Below are 23,433 nucleotides of genomic sequence, written 5' to 3' on the forward strand. Positions count from 1 at the left end.
TGCAGGTAAAACTAACACATTATTAGCACTAGTGTTATCTGTGGTTTTACATAGGACTGCAGGTAAAACTAACACATTATTAGCACTAGTGTTATCTGTGGTTTTATATAGGACTGCAGGTAACACTACTACATTTTCTGTACTCAGATAGCCATCACTGTGTTATCTGTGGTGTTACATAGGACTGCAGGTGATATCTACTACATTATCTGTACTCAGAGAGTTATCACTGTGTAAGGGGGCCCACTGAGACTTTATCGCCCAAGGGCCCACATGAACCTGGAGCTGGCCCTGATAAGACTAAAAATGAAGCCTGATCTAACAATATATGAGAGACACCATACACATCTTGCAAGTAAACAGCTACATTTTGGAAAACGCTAATCTTTATACAATAAATTATTCTGTACATACAGTCACTCTTAGGGTATGGTCACACATGTCAGATTTGCATTTTGCTAATTTGACACGTATTTTACAACAAGATTCAAGGCCCAGGGAAGGTACGGTTGGGTCATGCAGGTGGAGATGTTGCATAATCAACACCCATTCAAAGAAATAGTCAAATATAAAAACCTGGATGGGCCCAGTCCACCAGGGTGACAGCCAGACTGTTAGCAGATCTACGCTCTTGTTCCCTCCTCCTTATTGTTCATATGCTCAATGGTAAATGCGTGTTTACGTTACTGTATATATGGGGCAACTGATTTGGGTGGTTAGGGTACATGACCTTTAGTAAAAAAATAAGGTACTTCTTTGAATTCTCCATGTAATTCATTGGCTGTGACATGCATGCCCTGCATTAAGTCCCCCATACACAGTAGTGTTTTGTCGGCCAAACCCGCTGAGAATGGTGGGTTTGATTGACAGTCTAATGTGTGTGGAGAACTTCAAACTCTTCCTCGACCGGATGGAGAAAAGTGAATATTTCCCACCGGCCGATCCTTTTGTTCTCCTGGAAGATAAACCTCCACCAAAAGTGTCTGGCAGCGGCTTTGTCTTCTCTACCCACTGAATAAACATACAAGTTCGGCTGAGCTGAACGTATGTGTATGGGGGAGTCAGAAGAGATAGTTGTTGGCCGAACAGCTATTGAATTAGTATGGCCGTCCTACATAGCATACTGAGGATGGCCACCATAGCAATCAGTCAGTGATCAGGTCCCTTCACTCTCTAGCAGTAACAGTGAACACTCAATGGGTTATTTACTAACAGAAATGCCTCTATATTGGCGTATTTCTGGCGCAGATGGTGGTGCATAGGTTCTTTGCGCTGCAATCTGCGATTTTTCCCGCTCAAGCCAGGTCTAAAAAAGTTGGCGTGGCTAGGGTGGGAAAGAGGACGGGCCGGTAGGCCCATCTCATTCATCATTTTCTACGCCTGACGTAGATTTAGAAGCAGTGGTGGATCCGCCGAAGTTATGTCGAGGCCAGCGCCAAAAATGGCATCTAAAATGCCAGCCTTAATAAATAACCCCCTCACACTTTTACATCTACTTTACTTATTCCCTTGATTTCTATTCTCTAAGGCTACTTTCACACTAGCGTTCGTCGGTCCGCTCGTGAGCTCCGTTTGAAGGAGCTCACGAGCGGACCCGAACGCAGCCGTCCAGCCCTGATGCAGTCTGAATGGAGCGGATCCGCTCAGACTGCATCAGTCTGGCGGCGTTCAGCCTCCGCTCCGCTCGCCTCCGCACGGACAGGCGGACAGCTGAACGCTGCTTACAGCGTTCGGGTGTCCGCCTGGCCATGCGGAGGCGTGCGGATCCGTGCGGATCCGCCCAGACTTACAATGTAAGTCAATGGGGACGGATCCGTTTGAAGATGCCTCAATATGGCTCAATCTTCAGGCGGATCCGTCCCCCATTGACTTTACATTGAAAGTCTGGACGGATCCGTACGAGGCTATTTTCACACTTAGCTGTTATATGCTAAAATAATGCAGACGGATCCGTACTGAACGGAGCCTCCGTCTGCATTATTATGATCGGATCCGTTCAGAACGGATCCGATCGAACGCTAGTGTGAAAGTAGCCTAAAGGTTTACCGTTCCCATTCTCTCGATTGGTGAGCGTCACAGTAGGACCCCATTTATCAGAAATTCACGTCATATCCTGGGCGCATTATTCTGGAGACTTTCCGGATGACGTACATTTCTACATTCGTTCCTTCTGACATTACGGCTTGAAAATGTCCATCCTTTGAAAAGGAAAGCTTGTTCCAGCACAAAGTGTATGCAGTCTGACCTATCAGGCAAGAGCCTCACTACCAGCTGTAAAAGCCAATTCATGTCTAATTTGGCAGCAAGACTCCAATTTGCGACTCACTGCCATCACTCCTGACAACAAGAAGGTTAAGAAGCCAGCTCACGTCTGACTTGGCAGTAAAACAGCAGTTCAATGAAAAAGAGACGCCTGTATTTTCATGCACTGTTTGCTCAAAGATGAAGTCAAGGCTTCAGAGGAATAATAAAAATAGTCATTTTTACTGACAATTGAGCTGCTGAGAGGATGATTTATGGAATGTAACCAATTCTTCAGCGCAGTAGTGTACATCAACGCTCAACATATGTATGACGCTGTTACCATGTCGCTGAAGTACATCAGACACGAAGGATAGGAGATCTGGCTTCCAGAAAATCAGATTTTCTCATCTAGTTAACAGTCTCATTCCTCAGAACAAATCCTTAAGGTAAATTTATAATAAAAAAAATAAAAAAACACTTAGGCCCCTTTCACACAGGCGGGATTTCCGCTCGGGTGCAATGCGTGAGGTGAACGCATTGCACCCGCACTAAATCCGGACCCATTCAATTCTATGGGGCTGTTCACATGAGCGGTGATTTTCACGCATCACTTGTGCGTTGCGTGAAAATCGCAGCATGCTCTATATTGTGCGTTTTTCACGCAACGCAGGACCAATAGAAGTGAATAGGGCTGCGTGAAAAATGTAAGCATCCGCAAGCAAGTGCGGATGTGGTGCCATTTTTACGCACGGTTGCTAGGTGACGATCGGGATGGGGACCCGATCTTTATTATTTTCCCTTATAACATGGTTATAAGGGAAAATAATAGCATTCTTTATACAGAATAGTACAATAGGGATGGAGGGGTTAAAAAAAAAAAGAAAGATAATTTAACTTACTTTAATCCACTTGTTCGCAGCAGCCCGGCATCTCTTCTTTCTTCTTTCTTCAGGACCTGGGTAAAGGACCTTTGATGACATCACTGCGCTCATCACATGATCCATCACCATGGTGATGGATCATGTGATGGACCATGTGATGATCACAGTGACGTCATCACAGGTCCTATTCCTACTGCACAGCAAAGATGAAGACAGAAGAGAAGCCGGGCTGCGCAAACAAGTGGATTAGGCCCCATGCACACGGCCGTTGTTCACGGCCGTGTGCGGGCCGTGGAACCGCGGCCTGGATCCCTCCTGAGAGCAGGAGCGCACGGCGTCACTGGTTGCTATGACGCCGTGCGCTCCCTGCTGCCGCCGCAATACAGTAATACACTGGTATGATCTATACCAGTGTATTACTGTACTGTGCCGGCAGCAGGGAGCGCACGGCGTCATAGCAACCAGTGACGCCGTGCGCTCCTGCTCTCAGGAGGGATCCAGGCCGCGGTTCCACGGCCCGCACACGGCCGTGAACAACGGCCGTGTGCATGGGGCCTAAAGGTGAGTTAAAAATTTTTTTTTATTTTTTTTAACCCCTCCAGCCCTATTGTACTTTGCATTCTATATTAAGAATGCTATTATTTTCTCTTATAACCATGTTATAAGGGAAAATAATACAATCTACACAACAACTAACCCAAACCCGAATTTCTGTGAAGAAGTTCGGGTCTGGGTACCAAACATGCCGATTTTTCTCACGTGCGTGCAAAACGCATTAAAATGTTTTGCACTCACGCTGAAAAATCTTGCATTTTACCGCGACACACCCGCATCTTATGCGGGCCAAAAACAGGACGCCCGTGTGAAAGAGGCCTTAAAGTGACTCTCCAGGAAGGAGCTCAGAAATGTTATGTAAGTCAGTACCTACCGGGGATGATTGCCTGCTATGTATTTTCCTCAGGTATTTAAGCTTGGCTGCGCTTTACCTCATTTCCATGAGGGCTGTGCCGTGATTGGTGACTACAGATTAGCTACAGTGCCTACAGGAAGTTTAAGGTATTCTGAGACACACCCCCTGTCTCATCATTGGTTCAGGCTGCAGCCTATCACAGGCTCAGCAGGAAATCAGTGTCTATAGAGCTGATTACCATTACAGAAAGAGCAGAATGATTATAAAGTACAAATTACTAAACCACTGGGGGAAAATGATAATTATCAGGTAGTTAATACTAAGTAAAGGGGAGCCCGGAGGATCACTTTAAAGGGGTTAGCCCATGACTAATGTAAAAATTGAAAACCAGCCCTGTACCTGACATGGATCCAGAGATCTCCCCAGTCATTGCTCTGCTAGATTTATATCAAGCTGACAGCTCAATGCATATGCTGTGAAGATACGAGATGTGCAGCACCTGAAACTACGGATACTGGAAGCCTGTGCTAGCATTTCTCCTGCGGTGTTGCTATCAGTGTGGGAAGAGTGGGAGAAGAGGGTTGCATTGACAATCCAACACAATGGGCAGCACATTGAACACATTTTATAAGTGGTCAGAAACTTGTAAATAACTTATAAAAGAATAAAGTTACGTTAAAACCAAGCACACCATTGTTTTTCTTGTTAAATTCCCAATAAGTTTGATGTGTCACATGACCCTCTTCCTATTGAAAAGACAAAAGTTGGATTCAAAATGGCCGACTTCAAAATGGCCGCCATGGTCACCACCCATCTTGAAAAGTTTCCCCCCTCACATATACTAATGTGCCACAAACAGGAAGTTAATATCACCAACCATTCCCATTTTATTAAGGTGTATCCATATAAATGGCCCACCCTGTACACTGCCGATTTTCTGCTTGCAAATTCGTTGGGAAAATCTGCCTCGCATTTGCTACGTGTGAACATACCCTTAATATACACAGACATATAATATATGTCATTCAACATCCAGCATAGAGGCAGGGCAGAGTGCTGGTTGCAGAGTGCGATTGCATTTGTGTTTTTGCGTTTGTATCTGTATTTCGCCATAGCAATCTGCACCTGCATACAAGGTTGTGCTGGCTGAACCCCCACATTTTTTTCTTTGTAGTATATATTGGAGGCGTGGCGATCTCCAAGCAGTCATGCACACCTGACCAGTTAGTCTGCCCTGGAGGCTGGTTTTAAAGTCAGTATAAAACTGAGTCTGCTTATATAGCACCTACTAGTGGCCATTTGGCTCCAGGAGAAGTATATAGTGGGCTCAGCATGCATGTTGGTACTTGCATCCCTGGATCCGATGAAAGCTGTAATGGCACCGGACGGGGTTAAAAGCAGAGTGTGCCTGGCATGCATGCTGTACCTGCGCTCCCTGGACTTTGTGTGGCTGTCATGGCCCATAAAAGGTAGGAACTAGTATTAGGGACCACTCATGAAGGCGACCTTGACGTAGTGAGTGGCTTATTACGCTTTGGCCAAAATGTACACCAATGCCTTATTCAACATCCAGCATAGAAGCAGGGCAGAGCCAGTGCTGGTTGCAGAGTGCGATTGCATTTGTGTTTTTGCGTTTGTATCTGTATTTCGCCATAGCAATGTGCACCTGCATTGTGCGGGCTGAACCCCCCATATAATATAATATATATACATAGAAAAATACATAGGCATTCACAGAGGCAAACATTCATACATACGTACGCAGTACACAGATATGTACTGTAAATATATACAAGTACACACAGCTTGTGGCATTAATGTTTTACGGCCACTAGGGCCCCTCTTGATGGCTAACCTCATAGAAGTTGCCAAGGAAGTAAATCCGCACCCGAATAAATGGATATTACAGGTATATTTCTAAAATGGTATAGGCAAAGATTTCACATGCAACAAGTCACATATAGGATTTTTCTATATTAATATCCTCTACTGCCAGAAGACACTTTGTATAGCCCATTTAAGGTTTTCCTAATCCAGCAGAGGGTCCCATTGTGTTTGTTTTTTTGCCAGCCACAAGCACCATAACGTAATTTTGGCACAAATGCCTTGGCTTCTGTGAGGGGCTGGCGGCTGTGCCCTCGGCTGCTCTGGGGCCATAGCAGGTGTTCTCCGTGAATAGTGTTCTCCCCATCAAGACACGATCAACAAAGAACTCTTATCTGTCCGAGTGACAAAAAAGTCTCATTAATTCAAGATTTGAGAGACGAGCGAGATGGGAGGTATAAAAATCATTTCTTAAAACGATTTGTAACTTTAACCTCTTAATGACTGGTTTGGCTCAATTCTCCTAGTTTTGGGTTGCATTTTCCCAGTGAGTTAAATGGGTTGGCCAGTATCTATTACCAGCTGCACATGTACTGGGAACAGCACACGCATGCAGCTAGTCAGAAGTTTTAGGCTACCATCACATCAGCGTTTTCCATTCCGTCATGGGATCTCAAAACCAGAGGAAAACGCTTCCGTTTTATCCCCATTCGTTGTCAATGGGGACAAAACTGAACTGAATGGAACGGAGCGCTCCAAAATGTATTCCATTCCGTTTCATTGCGTTCACATGCTGGACACAAAAGCGCAGCAAGCAGCGTTTTTGAGTGCGTCATGGGATGCGGAGCAAGACGGATCTGGCAAGAAACACAATGTAAGTCAATGGTGCTGGATCCGTTTTCTCGAACACTAAAGCAAACGGATCCGGCGCCCATTGACTTACAATGGATTTAGTGCCGGATCCGTCTTGGTCATTTTAGAGATAATACCACCGGATCTGTTCACAATGCAGACGGCTGCATTATCATAACAGAAGCGTTTTTGGTGATCCCTGCCGGCTCCAGCAAAAACGCAGATGTGAAAGTAGCCTTAGTAAACTATCAGCACCGATGTCCGATAATTTAATATGAATAATTCACATTTACATGCAGGTCGCTTCATCGACTTGCTGATGCTGCGCTCCTAAAATGGCTGCTGACGGAGGATCCTATCCATCAGCGGCTTCCCTTCATTCACACTGCGGATGGGACTGCACATGCTCTAAGTCCCCTGGAGGCCATTGATGGACAGACATTGGTGCCGATTGTTTTATTAATGCTTATTCCCAGCGCATGCACAACCCATTTAATAGTGTTTTCAAGGAAAAAATCTAGAGGAGGGGGCTTCTAGCTGTATACCTGATAAAGGCATGTTATAATTGTATAATCAAGGCCAACAATGAAAAGTATAATAAAAAAAGTTGTGTTTTGTAAATAATTTACAGGAAAGAGGGAGGATGCAGATGGACCTGATGGAAGATCTGCCATACTTAGTGTCAGGTTCCACCATCGTCCTAATCTTCTCTTTACATTGATGCTTATGGGCACCAGTTTTGCATAAGCATTTGTGATGCTAGACCATTAGACTTCAGCCATTATCTCCGTGTCCTGAATCAGTGCCTGTACTTTGACTTGTATGACAACCTGACGTTATGCCTTAAAAAAGATGCAAAAACATTTTCTGTCTGGTAGGAATACGCAGTTATTGGACTCGAATTAGACTACAATTTGATTTAAAAACGTAATACTAATGAGAAGACAACTTAGGTCCCGTTCACATCTGCGTCAGGGGTTCCATCGGCAGTTTCATCACATTTCATAGCAAGAAGAATGCAGCATGCGGCACTATTCTTGCCATCAAAATGATAGAATCTGCAACATAGTCCCAACAGATACCATTATAAGATAAGGGGGTCCATTGGGTTACCTTTGTTTAGTTCAGTGTTTCCCAACCAGTGTGCCTCCAGCTGTTGCAAAACTACAACTCCCAGCATGCCCACACAGCCAAATGCTGTCCGGGCATGCTGGGAGTTGTAGTTTTGCAACAGCTGGAGGCACACTGGTTGGGAAACACTGGTTTAGTTGAACCATGGGCTCAGCACAGCCTAATGGCTTCTGTCATGGATGGATACAGATATGAACAGAGCCTTATTTGACAGAAGAGGAGGAAGACACAACAGTGACATGTGCTCCTCCATCTTCCACTCTCCCTACTCCTTCCTACTTGCACTATATTGAGGTGAGGAACTTTCCCCTTTAACTTCAGTAAAGCTGGGGTACATTATGCAACATCTGTCCATATTTACTATCCTAATCCTTTATAATTATATTACTGAGCTCGACTGTTGAAACAAACAGGGATTTGCCCCAGATCCACCTGAATATAGAGTCTATTATCAGTGAATACATTTTAATCCTCTTAATAAAAGATGTAAGTTTACTTTTCAATTTGACTTAGATTATCTGTAGATGCCAGAATCAAAATAAGCAGGATACATGGTTTGTTTTCTGAATCGGAGCTTTCCTTTTAGCTAGTGGTAGTGACCTTAGATTATTACAATGTGGCTAGAGATCTAGTAAGTCCTCCATAAACAATACCTCTGAATGCTATTTTTTTATTTACTCACTTGCTGTATTTTCCGCTCTATAAGATGCAATTTTTGCACCAAAGATGGGGGAAAAATGGCAGTGCGTCTATTAATGGAAGTGCTTACTAGTATGCAGGAGTCGTGGGGAGTGGTGAGTGAGGCGCTGCTAGCGCTTGCTGTACTCAGGGGGGCATAATCAGATATGGGGGTCTGATCTAAAGGTCTGACATGGGGGTCTGATCTGAGGTTTGGTATGGAGATCTAAACTGAAGTCTGATAATGGGGGGTCTGATCTGAGGTCTGATCTGGGAATCGGATCTGAGGTCTTATATGGGGGTCTGATCTGAGGTCTGACATGGGGGTCAGATCTTAGTTCTGATATGGGGATCTAAACTGAAGTCTGATAATGGGGGGTCTGATCTGAGGTCTGATCTGGGAATCTGATCTGAGGTCTTATATGGGGGTCTGATCTGAGGTCTGACATGGGGGTCGGATCTGAGGTTTGGTATGGAGATCTAAACTGAAGTCTGATAATGGGGGGTCTGATCTGGGAATCTGATCTGAGGTCTTATATAGGGGTCTGATCTGAGGTCTGATATGGGGGTCTAATCTGAAGTCTGATGAATATTGGGGGTCTTATTTGGGGGTCTAATGAAGATTGGGGGTCTGTTCTGAGATCCGGTAAAAAAATAATCTTATTTTCCTCCTGTTAAATCTAGGTGTGTCTTATCATCAGGTGCATCTTATAAAGCGAAAAATAGAGTATATAGCACTGACATAATTCACAGCGCTTTACAGACATTATCATCAGATGTTATTATATCTGACTTTTCCTGAAAGAATAACGCAGCGGAATTAAGAGTTTTCCTTCCTCCTGCACTTGTATCTGTCCACAGGTCTATGAAGGACTGTAAATCTGGTGCCTGCTAAATATAAAGCATTTGGCAATTCCTACAGGCTTGTGGCACATATTGTGCATCCAAGGTTACATACATTATATAAGAAAAAAACTGTGTGATACGAGATGCGGATGTAGTTACTACATGCAAAATGATGATACAGGACAGTCTTCTATATCTCAGGATCATAGCAAAACAATGCAGCATCCACAGCACCATAAACTGTACTTACCTAGTAACTCTACACCTCTTGTCAACCCATAAACATCGATCAAGGCCCAGAGTGGTTCTGTGGTCCTTACTCCACTGAAGAATAACATTGCACCAGAATCATTGACCCTGTAAAATACTCGGCCCTTCTTATCCACCCAGAAAGCTATGATGTTTCCTTCATTTGCAAATTCTTCTGGTAATGCCTTGGCCCAAAACCCACTCTGAGACACAAGGTCGGGACAAGCATATTTGGGTAATGTATCAGGGTTAATCCTTGAAGGATCTTTGGATGTAAATCCAAGTCTGAGAGCTCCACTCCAGCAACATTGCTTCTTTGTGATCTGCAAAAAACATAACACCACTAATGAGCATATATGAAAATCCTGCATTATGTAGATGTTTCTTAAGAATATAGTCATCTGCATAGTAGAAGTTTCCAACTACGAGCATCCTTAGTAAGATATAGATGGATGTGTTATGCCCCAGAGGCCATTACCACTTCTGCACCCCGCTACTGTCTTTACTGGCTAATAAAGTGTCATCTTATGCATTTATTTCAGGTCCAAACACTGTGCATTTCTAATGTTGGTAACTGTTCTTGTTCATGTAATTTACCTGGTTCACTAGAAGGTGGCAGCAATCAGCAATCTACATTTATAGAGATTGGAACCCTTCTTTCCATTCTAACAAACCCCTCTATGATGTGGTGGGCGTGTCCCACTTGCTGCAGGGAGGGTGGAGTTCTAGTTAGAGTCAGTTCTAGTTTACCCCCTGCCAAGGGAGGGTGTGCAGCAGGTGCACGTCCCTGCTGGACGTGCCTTGCCCAAGCCAGCTAGAGCACCTTTAGCTCTGCTGGATGTGGAGGCCACAGCTTGGAGCCTCTGAAGCCAGAAGGAGTTTTCCCTGGACAATTCTAGAGTCAGATTACAGAGAGAAGTTGCAGCAGACAGCTAAAGCAAAGTTATTCAGTTAGCCTGTCAACACAGCAGAGCCAGAGAGCACCAAATGTAGCAGAGTTGAGTTTGTTCACCTGCCAAAGTTAATGCTAAAGCCTGCTGGGAACCAAGACAAAGCCTGAAACTGTTGGAGAAATGTTTATGCAAAGTAAAGCTGTTATTGAACTTCATCACAAGGTCTGGACTCAATTAATTTCATCATTCCCTTCATCAACACCCCCCCCCCCACCTTTTATTGCTTCGGGGCCAAAGCCTGGGGTCCAGCGTATCCAGGTAGGAGCACCGTGACACGTGCATCAACATTAAGGAACATTTAGGCCACCCTACACCACTCTGGCATTCCTACACTTGGGTACCATCCACAGTATTACTAAAAGGGGGCCCTGTGCCCTTGCTGCTTGATTGCAACTGGCATTACGAAACAAGTACTAGGACTCTTGAAGGGCCCTGGGGGGAGATATTAGATCTCTGGAAGAAATACATTTCTGAGATTCACATGGAATCCAACAGAAAAAAGAAAGTATGAAATCAAAAGCATAACAGATACCATAGAGTCGGTGGGTGCCCACTACACCACTGCTACAATCTAGACGGCATGTAGGTAAATATTGAAAGGTGTTGTCCGGGCACCCCCGCCGATGTCCTCTTCAAGGGGTTCTCCGGACTTTTAATATTGATGACCTATCCTCATGATAGGTCATCAATATCAGATTGGCAGGAGTCTGACTCCGAGCCCCCCCACCAATCAGCTGTATAAAGGCAAGGCGTGCGCAGTGAGCACATGCGCCGTCTCCCTTTTCTCTTCCTGCTCACCATAGACATAGAAGCAGGAAGAGAGACAGGAGACGGTACATGCACATTCCCTTCATACTGCTGATCGGCGGGGGTGCCGGGTGTCGTACCCCGCCGATCTGATAATGATGACCTATCCTGAGGATAGCAATTGTGGCAGAAAAGGGCTCATAGGGTAAAAGATTTTGGGTTAAATAGTTGACAAGAAAAATAAGTTGTGCTCACCTTTTTGTGTTGTGCAAGCATAGGCACAACACTAGTGTAGGCGTGTGGTTAGATAGTGGTCGGTGCTGCCAGCATCAGTAGCTTCTCGCATGTAGGGTTGCCAGTCCTCCAGAGGAGCGATGAAAAGACAATACAAGGGTGTGGAGTAAATGTGGTCCACCGTTTTTCAATATTTCTTGGCGCAAAGATATGAGCTAAGGTAGTTGTAGATGGTTCCTTTATTGTTTATATATAGAGGTGACAACGCGTTTCGGAGTAGCGAACACTACTTTTTCAAGTCTGAAGTTAAAAAAACAAAGTCCTCTGTGCAGACAGAGCGTTTTTCTCCTAGAAAAAGCGCTGTCTGCACAGAGGACATTGTTTTTTTAACTTCAGACTTGAAAAAGGAGTGTTCGCTACTCCGAAATGCGTTGTCACCTCTATATATAAACAATAAAGAAACCATCTACATCTACCTGAGGTCGTGTCTTTGCGCCAAGAAGTATTGAAAAACGATGGACCACATTTACTTCACACCCTTGTATTATCCTGAGGATAGGTCATCATTATTAAAAGCCCAGAGAACCCCTTGAAGAGGACATCGGCAGGGGTGCCGGATATCTGGCCCTCACCAATCTGATATTGATCACCTATCGTTTATGTAACTCCTATAGAAGTAAATAGGAATTATGGAACCAGAATAACAAAGACTGCTCAGCTGTTCTGTCAGGCTACTTTCACATCTGCGTTTTTGCTGGATTCGTCATGGATCAGCAGAAATGCTTCCATTAGGATAATACAACCAGTTGCTTCCATTATGAACGGATCTGGTTGTATTATCCCTAAAATAGCCATGACGGATCCAACTCTAAAACCACTGTAAGTCAATAGGTGCTGAATTCGTTTTCTTTTGGGTCCGAGCAGGCCCGGTGCTATAATAAGGCAGACCAAGCGGCCGCCTTAGGACTCTGAGAAGGGGGGGGGGGCGAAAAAATGAAACTTTTTTTCATTAATCACTTGCATGCCGCCAGCCTCCTGCGGCTGTTCTCCTCTGTGTGGTGGTCCTCATATCTTCTCTCTGGGCTCCCGAGTCCCACTCTGCCAATCAGTGCCCACAGCTGTGTCACGTGTGAGGGCAGTGATTTCCCGCTGAGTCAATCACTGGTCTGACACAGGACACAGCTGCAGCCACTGATTGGCTGGGTGGGAAAGGTCCTCAAAATCTTGTCAGGAGCACAGAGAGAAGATACCAGGACCACACAGAAGAGAAGGGGAGCTGCTGCAGACTGGAACAGGCCCAGGTGAGGAGCATAATGTTTAATTTTACACATTAATAGAGGGGGGGGGAATGTGCCATGGAGGGGGGGGGGTGATGTGACATGGGGGGGACAAATGTGCCATGGAGGGGAGAAATGTGACATGGAGGGGGTTGAAATGTGACTTGGAGGGAAGAAATGTGACACAAAGGGGGTGATGTGACATGGAGGGAGAGAAATGTGACATGGAGGGGGAAAAATGTCACATTTCTCCCACTCCATGTCACATCACCCCCTCCTTTTTACATCACCCCCACCGAGTTGTGTGTGTGTGTCTGCAAAAATCCTTGCACCGGCCCTGGGTCCGAGAAAACGGATCCAGCACCATTGACTTACATTGTGTTTCATGCCAGATCCGTCTTGCTCCGTATCCCATGATGCACTCAGAAACTCTGCTTGCAGAGATTTTGTGTACCTCATGGGAACGCAACGGAACGGAATACATTCTTGTGCACTCCGTTCCCTTCAGTTTTGTTCCCATTGACAATGAATGGGGACAGAACTGAGGCGATTCCTCCGGTATTGAGATCCTATGACGGATCTGTACACCGGAAAGCAAAACAAACGCTGATGTGAAAGTAACCAAACCCAGTTATAAATGAATGAGAAGACAATTGGGGGGATTTATCAGAACTGGTGAAAAGGGCAACTGGCTTAGTTTCATTTTCCAAACGATCTCTGAAAAATGAAATGTGGAATCTGATTGGTTGTCATGGGCAACTAAGCCAGTTTTCCTTTACACCAGTTTTGATATATCACCCCCATTGGGGGAGATTTTTCAAAACTGGTGCAAAGGGAAACTTGTTTAGTTGCAACCAATCAGATTGATCCTTTCATTTTCCAAATGAGCTCTGGAAAATAAAAGGTGGATTCTGATTGGTTGCTATGGGCAACTAGGCCATTTCTTTTGTTACAACTAGCTTTGACAATTCTCCCCTAATATCCCTTAAATGAAAGTGAAATGTCTTATAATAATTTCTCTCCAAGAGACGACGGTTATATGAGAGCGAAATAACCTTGACACGTACAGGGCACACATATACTCTATGGATTCCTGTGAAAACAGTCCACGCCTGTGGTTTTTGCTCATATTACCAGATATTTTACACCTGTGTTCGGTCCTCCTGCAACACGTTCTTCTATATGTTATAGAGAAAGGGCAAATATACATATAAAGTCAATTGACTGTACGCTTGGATTGTCACAAGCCATAAGATGTCACGTATAACAACACAGAGACATCCTCTACTTTTGAGATCCAGTTTATTTTTCTAGGATGGCCAGCCAAGACAAAGAGCTTGCATGTAATCGGACTTGACAGACTATAGCCGCAGTCATCAAGGCTGGTCCAAATATGCTTGTTCGATACGTATCCTTTCCTTCCATTTAAATGAAGGAAGCCAGGCGTGACGTTTCAGACCTGCGAGAAGTCTAGGAGTGCGGTTCCTCTCACAAAATAAATTGTGTACACTGGTTTTCTCCTCACTTGCAGGTTTTAAAACCAGTAAAGGCCAGATATGTTTTCTTTCCTCATGCCAATTTAGCACGGAAAATTAACATATCCCAAACCCGACTGACAAGCGAAAGCTGCCAGAATATTTTTGCCGCAAATGGTAATTGACTTGGAGGCAGCGTAATGGCTTGACACCATGTCATTGCTAGATGAGGTGGAAAGGTGCATGTAAGGGGGAAATTATTCTTGGTAAGTTTTCTTCATACTTTGCCGACAAGTAACTAAAAACAATGTAAAGCCACACCACCAGTGTCGGACTAGGGTTCCTGGGGTCCACCAGAGGTCTAATAGGTTTTGATTCAAAGAAATAGACTCTAGAGGCAAATGGGATTATTTCTCCTGGGCCTTTGGGGCCCCTATTCCATGAGAACCTGGGCCCACCGGAGTATCCTCTGGTGTTCTGATGGCCCAGTCCAACCATGCACACCACAGATATCACACTCAAAGTTCCCTATTTAATATATTAAAGGGGTTTTCAATATGGGCGATCTATGCACTCAGCATAAGTCATCAATATCTGATCAGTGGGAGTCTGACTCCCGGGACCCTCACCAATCAGCTGTTTGAAGAGCCCACGGCGTTCTGGTGAGCACAGTGGCCTCTTCTTTGGCCACTGACATCATATTCATTAGTCACAATTCAAGTGAATGGGCCCGAGCTGCAATACCAATGTACAACGCTGTATTTGGTATGCTTGGTGGGCTGCGGGAAGTTGGACCTCCACTGATCAGATATTTAAGGCACGCCAGTCTGACATTGAACACATGCATACACATTACAAAGACAGACAGTTACACATGGGCCCCCTGCCATTGATGGAGACACACGGCACATTAGAACGTTACATGACTTTTCAATATACAAAGGGGATTCCTCATTTTTTAACAGGTTTTCCCACTAACAATATTTGTCACCTAGCGACAGAATAGGTGATACATGTTTGATAGCCTGGACCCTCACCGATCAATAGAACAGGGGTTCCTCTCTTCACTTTATTCAACGTTTATGGGATTGCTGGAGACACTCGCATATTCGCACTGCTGCTTCCAGAGTCCTCCTCAATGTGGTTGGGTGGGGGCACGTAAGCCACTAGTTGAGCATCGATGCTTCATTGGGAGTCTCAGTCAGGACAAGAAAATGCTGTGCATACATCTCAGTTTGATAATCTGTGCCCGTATATTATCTAAATGTCATATTATAAATCAAGCAGCAGGAATTCCACTTGATTCCCTCATTTTCAGACATTCTGATTAGAGTCGTATGCTCTTTCTCACCACAGCAGGTTGTAGAGTCTGCACTTTTACATTGTGAACCTTCTGCTCAGGCTTGATTAATGTGTCTCTTACTAGGCTTCTAAAATAATAGGAGTTCGATGTTTCCAAAACTACATATTCTGCACATTTTTGCATGATAAATGACCTCGTTGGCTTAGGAAAATCTAATACCAGTCTGGAGAACAGGTACAATGGGATGAGGCTAGGTGCACTGTACTATAGCCACCAGTCAGACATTTGCACTACACAGATCACTGGCCAAGTATTGTCCACCTACCTTAAGCCGCACTTGTTCATGTATGACCACTGCTCTGTTGCTGAAGGTGATGGCATTACAGAAACTAGCCTGCCTCTTTACTGCTTTCTGGGTGGTATCCATCATGATTTGGGATCCCTTGGCATGGGGATGGAAAAGGAGGGGGCTGATTACTAATCCCCCACATTGTGGCATGGGCATGCAGTGCTTCTGCTTGTGATGACATCGGTGAGAGGAGGCTGGAAATGTCCCACCTATAGAATCTGAAAAGAAAAAGGGTATGAGAAGGAGAATAATATCCAAATATTTTTCATACATTTAGTTCAAGGAATGTCTTCAATCAGTGTAGTACATAGAAGACAGGGGGCCCCTGTACACATTAGATGGTCAGCCAGTCATGCCAAAATTGGTAAGTTCAGACAACGTTTACCCAGGAATAATAAAGGAATTGCACAACATAGGGTCATAATAATAGATGCTCCAGAATTGGTATTACATGGGGAATGCAAGTAGTTAGTAAAACTGACATTTCAGGAGATGTGAAAGGTCCTCTTTAGGAGGTGATAGGGCCTCATAGGAGCTGGATGGGCTGCCTTTGCGGTGCATATGGCATTCTGTACAATTTCCCATCATGGTAAGTGATGGAATGTTGCTAGAATATCCAATCACGTCCTGATCGGTGGGGCCCTGCATTGTGATTGCCTGAAAGCATCGGATGTGCAAGAAAAAAATGTGAAGGGACCTCACACACATTATAGTCTATGAGTCAGTGAAAACCATGGACACAACACAGATGTCATCCTCGTTTGGTCTGTGGTTTTCATAGATCGTTGCTAGGAGATTCTCTGGAAACCAATTTTCAGCCTAGCATTGTCCGTACAGATGACACACAGAGGGCAAAAAACACGCCCAAGAACCAAACAGGGATTCTTCATGGACATCTTTACAGATGAATCACTGGCCATCTTGACATGGATATCATCATGGACGTGTAAGAGTCCTGAGACACGTCCCCCAGTGGATGAGGTGCAGTGAACTATTCTTTTGGGCTTATGTGCATCACAAATATGTCTAAAATGAGATGCACCAATTTCGGCACAAATTTGTCAGAATTTAGTGAATGTTGGCCATTGTATGTGTAATTTAAAAGTTTCAAAAGACGTACGTAGAGGAGAGAGAGTTCCATACAAATTAGTGTTTAGGAAGACGTGCTCGTGATCAGTTCTCTAGATCAGACATCTACTGATTGAGATTTTAAGGCCAGGGGTGTACATAAAGCCTGTGCAGCTACGCAGCAACCCAGCAAGCGGGCGAGGCCCAGTCTAGTCACAGGGGGGTTTAAAAGCAAGTAACCTGCTTCTACACTCCAGGGGTCTCTCCTAGATCACACAAACAATGCACCATGCCTGTCAGCCGATCACAAAGCCTTGTCGCAGCCATTTAAGGCTACAGACACGGGGCCAGAATTACAAAGTCCAGTAGTTTTCAGCATAGGGAGTTAACCCCTTCACTGCCCAAGATGACCAGGGATGCTATTATTAACCTTGCTAGGTCACTTGAGCACTAGGGATGTTGTCATTAACCCTAGTAATACTATCATTGGCCGCATTCAAACCTGTAGCTCACTAGTGATGTACCATTAATCTTTTCCTCTCCTTGACCATCAATAATGTCACCGTTTTCCCCTTCACTACCCTAGACCACTAAGTATTTAATAAAATAAAACCCATCACTGTTCTAGATCACCAGAAATGCTACCATTATCCTTTCACTTACTTAGACCTCCAGGGATAATACCAATTATTGTATGAGAAATTTACGATTACGAGAAACTGCAAGTTGCAGGCATGATGGAGGAAAGGGGCCCACAGGCTGATTTTAGCCAGGGGCCCTCAGCTGTCTACTATCCTGGCAATATGCCATAAGATTTAGGCTAGGTCTACACGACGACATTTGTCGCGCGACATTTTGTTGCACTAATGTCGCGCAACAATTTTTATAATGGCAGTCTATGGTGTCGCACTGCAACATGCTGCGACGCAACAGTCGCAGAAAATCCATTCGACTTATTGTCGCGCGACAAATGTCGTTGTGTAGACCTAGCCTAAGTCTTCGGTATGCACTTAGCCGGTCATTTATTGTAATAAAATACACCTATATTTTAGGCGCAGATGGCGGGGCACCGCCATTTTAGGGGCTTATTAAGACTGGCATCTAAAACGCCGGTCTTAATAAATGTGCCCCTTAATTTTGCATCCCACAAAGACATCCTCCCATCCAAGAAAAATACACCTTTTACTGATGTGATATAAATTTAATTAATTTAAATATGTTCATTCTATGTGCAATGCACAATATTGGAACATTGTATGGTCATATATAGGGAAAACAAAATCAAATTGTCTGACAGCCCTAAAAACTATGACACTGCATATTTCTATTTTTTTTTTTTTACAAATATCTGTTTTTTTTGTTTTCCACAATGAAATTGCAGATATTTTTTGCAATGTTACAGAATAGTACAGAATCAAATATTCTTTTCACACAATTGCAAAAATAGAAAAACACAGCATATTTCTTGACAAAAGAAAATAGATAGACAGACAGATAGCCTCATAGTCTAATTATTCGTTCATTTGGAGTACACGCATTAGCTATACATCTATGGGTTAGGCTACTTTCACATCTGCGCTTTCCCTTTCCGCTATTGAGATCCATCATAAGATGTCAATACCGGAGGAAAATGCTTCAGTTTTATCCCCATTTATTGTCAATGGGGACAAAACTGAACTGAACGGAACAGAGTGCAACAGAATGTATTCCGTGTTCCCATGAACCCATGCAAGCAGTGTTTTTGAGTACGTACTGGGATGCCGAGCAAGAAGGATCCGTCATGACTCACAATGTAAGGCGTCTTGCACGCGGCCGTTGTGGTTCCGTTCCATGCATTGTGCGGTCCCCAATGAACGGGCAACGTCCGTGCCGCGGTCAGGACGGATCCAGACCCATTCAACTTGAATGGTTCCGTGATCCATCTGTTCTGCAAAAAGATAGAACAAGTTCTATTTTTTTGGAGGAATGGAAGCACGGATCGAAACACCACGGAGTGTAGTGCTTCGTGCTTCCATTCCGCACCGCATTCAAGTGAACGGGTCCACATCTGTGATGCGGAATGCACAAGACTGGTGTCTCGTGTATTGCGGAACAGCTGTATGCGGCCCACAATACTGCCACGGGAGCACAGCAGCCGTGTGCAAGAGGCCTAAGTCAATGGAGACGGATCCGTTTTCTCTGACACAATAGATAACGGATCGGTCCCCCATTGACTTACAATGGTTTTAGAGACGGATCCGTCGTGGCTATTTTAGACGTAATACACCCGGATCTGTTCATGACATATGTAGACGATTGTATTATCAAGACGGAAGCGTTTTTGCTGATCCATGTGAAAGTAGCCTTATACAGATTATACTATGTAAACATTTCCTAGATAGAATTTTACGATAATAATAAAAAAAATAGCAATCGGCAAAGTATTTTTTTTTACTTTTTCTCGGGATGTTTCTAGTTATCAACAGAGGGCCACTGCATGGGATCCAAACATTGCCTTTGCAGGGTCGGTTTACACGTTTTTCATGTGCAATGCACAGTATATAACTACTCTAATGGATATAACTACTTCAGGCAGTCATATTCCAAGGATATAGTGGGCATCGAGTTACAACTCTAAATTGACTCTGCACCCGGCATTAAATCTCCCACTGTGAGTAGAATAAGTTGTCAGGCGGCACGTTGTGTTCACATCTTTCTTCCAGATGTATCCAGGGACAGAACCTTTTAGAACCTAGCATGGTATCGCGGCCTTGTCTAGCATGAGGTAAGTTCCGTTATATCCCCAGCATGGTGTACAGAGTGATCTACAGTAATAACTGCTACAGTATAGATTGTATATTGTAATTTACCATGTTGCTGCCCATATTTCTTTAGGGAACGTCATACCATGTAATCATACAAGGAAGAGTGTGCTACACTTACAATAATTCATTCCCATAGTTTGTACGGGTCTTAAAGGGACAGTGTCATCAGGCTCACGCGGGACCCCCTCCGCTTGCTAGAGTAAATATGATGGATCCAGTCACTGAAATGTCTAGTGCCTAATACTCCAAATGTCTTGCTGGCTACGCCTGGTGATAAACCTATTGCCTAGAGCAGGGTCAGCACCTTCCGGCACTCCTGCTGTTGTGAAACTACTTCCCCCAGCATGCACACTTGCTCTGCTGTTCTGAGCATTCGGGGAGTTGTAGTGTCACAACAGCTTGGGTGCCAGAGGTTGCCGATGCCCGACTTAGGGTTTCCAAAGCTGAGTTTGAGGTGATCAGACGGTTGCTGCATCAGATTCATCTTGTAAAGGGGGTTGTCTTAATGGGGGTACCTGCTGCAGATGCTGTGCCACCTGTGAGGAGGAGATCCCCAACTCTCTGCCCCCTTCCCTACTGGTGGTGAAACCAACAAGAGTGGCTTTTCTCTCCAACATTGGATGGTTTGTCCATGAGAACTTCTTCCTAAACACTTGAACTTATTTTTATGGAACTCGCGCTCCTTTTACATACTTCTTTTGAAACTTTTAAATTACACATACAATTTGGGTTGGGGAGGGATATAAAAAATAAAAAAAAAGAGAGAGACGACAATGGAGGATGTCATTGTTTAATTATGTATTGTTATAATTTACTGGCTTTCTAAATAAAAATTCAAAAAAAAATATGAAAATTACACATACAATGGTCAACATTTACTATTGTAGCTGTGCCTAAATTCTGACAAATTTGGGCCGAAATTGGTGCATCTCATTTTAGACATAATTATGATGCACATAAGCCCAAAAGAATAGTTCCCTGCACCTCATCTGAGGGCTGTTCCTCAGGACTCTTACACGTTCATGTCCATGATGATATCCATGTCAAGACGGTCAATGATTCATCTGTAAAGATGTCCATGATTCTTCTCCCTGTTGAGTTCTTGGGCGTGATTGTTGCCCTCCATGTGTCATCTGTACGGACAATGCTAGGCTGATAATTGGTTTCCAGAGCATCTCTTAGCAACGATCCATAAAAACCACAGACCAAATGCGGATGACATCTGTGCTGTGTCCCTGGTTTTCACGGACTCATAGACTATAATGTGTGTGAGGGATTTGTAATCATGGCAAAAATATAGCATGCTTCTGTAGTGTCACCACAGACCCATGGTTTGTGGAAAACCACCAATGTGTGAATACACGCATTGAAGTCAAGGGGTATGCGTGCTACCCATGGAGACCATGGACTGCACACATCACTGACATGTCAAAGAGACCTTAGTAGGAAAGGCCGTGGCTTACCATGAAAGTGGCATGGCTTGAGATGTACTGTTTTGCAGCAAAATTACAAAAATACAAAATAAACACAAGAAAAAGTAAATAAATACATATAAAGTTCGGCCACAAACTAAGCCAACCAATGCCTGGTATAAAGTTAGACAAAAGCACTATTCTTAACTACAGCAAAAGATAGGTTGGCATTGTTCCCCTCCGGCAAGGTAACTGACCCACAGCATACCAGCCGGACAGCAGGGAATTCAGGAGGTGTTTTTTTTTTATATCTTGACCAATGTCACTAAGACAGGAGCTTTCTGCAATTACTTATCATATTCAGAAATCTTGGTCATCCTGGTTTTCCAATTTATATGTCAAAGCAGAGGAAACCCAACAATGCAGATCACTCCAAAATGCAAGTCATACAGTGTCTAGAAAAAAAATGGAAAATTAATCTCCTGTGCTGTACTTTCTGAAAGAATGACAGGAAGATGCCTTCTCTTCCTCCAGATATGTTCTGTTCAGGTTTCCCCATCCGCACGCTCCTCGCTATGTAAATACTCCCTACACACGCTTCTCATCGCCTTGTCTGCCTTTTATAGCCAAACATTCTGTTATAACCACACACATGACAGGGCTCGGACTGGGATATTCCACTCCATTTAATCACATAATCAATAGAAAATAGTTAATTAAAAGGGGTACTCCGGCTTTAATATATTGACAGGATAGGTCATTAACATCAGATCAGTGGGGGACGCCAAAATCCTGCACCCCCACTGAACAACTCTTTTCTATAACCAGAAGCAGAAGGCTCCATTCATGGTGCTGCAGTTATACCAGCGTCCTGCAGCACAGAAGCTGCCAAAAAAAACTAATCGCTGGGGGGTACCCTGTGTCAGACCCCACTGATCTTATATTCATGACTCTTCCGGAGGACAGGTCATCAATATCTAAAAGCAGGAGTATCCCTTTAAATTGGGTTCGAATACTAAGCATGCATATATAGGTTGTTAGGAAATATAACATTTTTGAACAGGACCACCCCCTCCCGTTGGTCCCCTTAATGCAGACCGCAGACCGTACCAAAAAAATAAAATACTCACCTCTTCTCCTCCTGCAAGCATCTCGGCTCTTCATGCAACACTAGGCACTCACTTCACTGTGACCCGACGATGCACAGCGCCAGGTCATAGTGCGCTCCTGCGCACACTACGTCCTGCCTAAAGCTGTGCGCTGCCAGGACTTAGTGCAGCACAGCCACCCAGAGAAGAAAACCAGGGAGAGGTGAGTAATACCAGCACTATATTCACCGCTTCCTAGACCTTGAGGATAACTTCATTTGTCCTCCTCCTGGGCCCCTTCCTGAGTTTGAGCCCCGTAGCAGCCTCTTCCCCTGCTTCCATGGTAGCTATGACCCTGAATGGAACTGTATAGTTCTGGCACCGTGGCTAAAAGTAACAGGTGATCTGATGATGATGATGTATAGTCTTGTATACACGCAGTCTTACCCTTAGGGCCTCGATGCGCTTAGCTGGCTGAAAAAGAAGAAGGCATGACACTTTACCATGGGCCGTAAAGGCCTAGAGGATAAGGCACCTATTCCAGAGACCAATTTCCTAGCACTTATCAAAGGGAGAGAAGGTAGGGGAATCTCAAAGGTTCAAAAGGTTCGGAAGGGATATAGAAAATGTGAGGAGAACAAAATTAATAAACATGAAGAAAAGGTATCTTTAAATAGAAGGGACGTTACCAACCGTGAATTTATAGACTACGATTTAGGAAAACCCCCAAAATTATATGAACCAAAAATACGTCTTATATAGGAAGATCAAACACCTGTTTGAAAAGTAAGGTTTTTAGTGCACGTCTGAATGACAGAAGACTGGGAATCATTTCCAGGGCCAGAGGTAGGTGGTTCCAAAATCTGGCCCCTTGAGACGAAAAGGATCTACCTCCACTGTCTGATCTTGTTAGCTTGCGGGATGTTAAAATTCGCAGAGTTACTAGACCTCAATGTCCTCAACGGGGCGTATCTGGTGAATTTACGTCGCAGGTACAAGGACCCCACACCATGGAATATCCTATGCATGAAGCATCCAATCTTGAACATCACCCGTTGTTGGACGGGGAGCCAGTGCAAGGTGTTAAGAGAGGGAGTGATATGCTCTC

General features: G+C 44.2%; 1 protein-coding gene across 2 annotated transcripts in view; it reads right to left on the reverse strand.

Annotated features, from left to right (window-relative positions):
- Positions 1-23,433, reverse strand: part of NEURL1 (neuralized E3 ubiquitin protein ligase 1) — a 288,135-nt gene that overhangs the window by 34,025 nt on the left and 230,677 nt on the right. For both annotated transcript variants that reach the window (XM_044297756.1, XM_044297757.1), the window contains exons 2-3: positions 15,930-16,171; positions 9,617-9,938 (exon numbers count right to left, since the gene is read on the reverse strand). In XM_044297756.1, coding sequence (XP_044153691.1) covers positions 9,617-9,938; positions 15,930-16,171 — 564 coding nt within the window. The remainder of the gene's footprint in view (positions 1-9,616; positions 9,939-15,929; positions 16,172-23,433) is intronic.

Source organism: Bufo gargarizans, chromosome 6 (assembly GCF_014858855.1).
Source record: "Bufo gargarizans isolate SCDJY-AF-19 chromosome 6, ASM1485885v1, whole genome shotgun sequence".
NCBI classification, from domain to species: domain Eukaryota; kingdom Metazoa; phylum Chordata; class Amphibia; order Anura; family Bufonidae; genus Bufo; species Bufo gargarizans.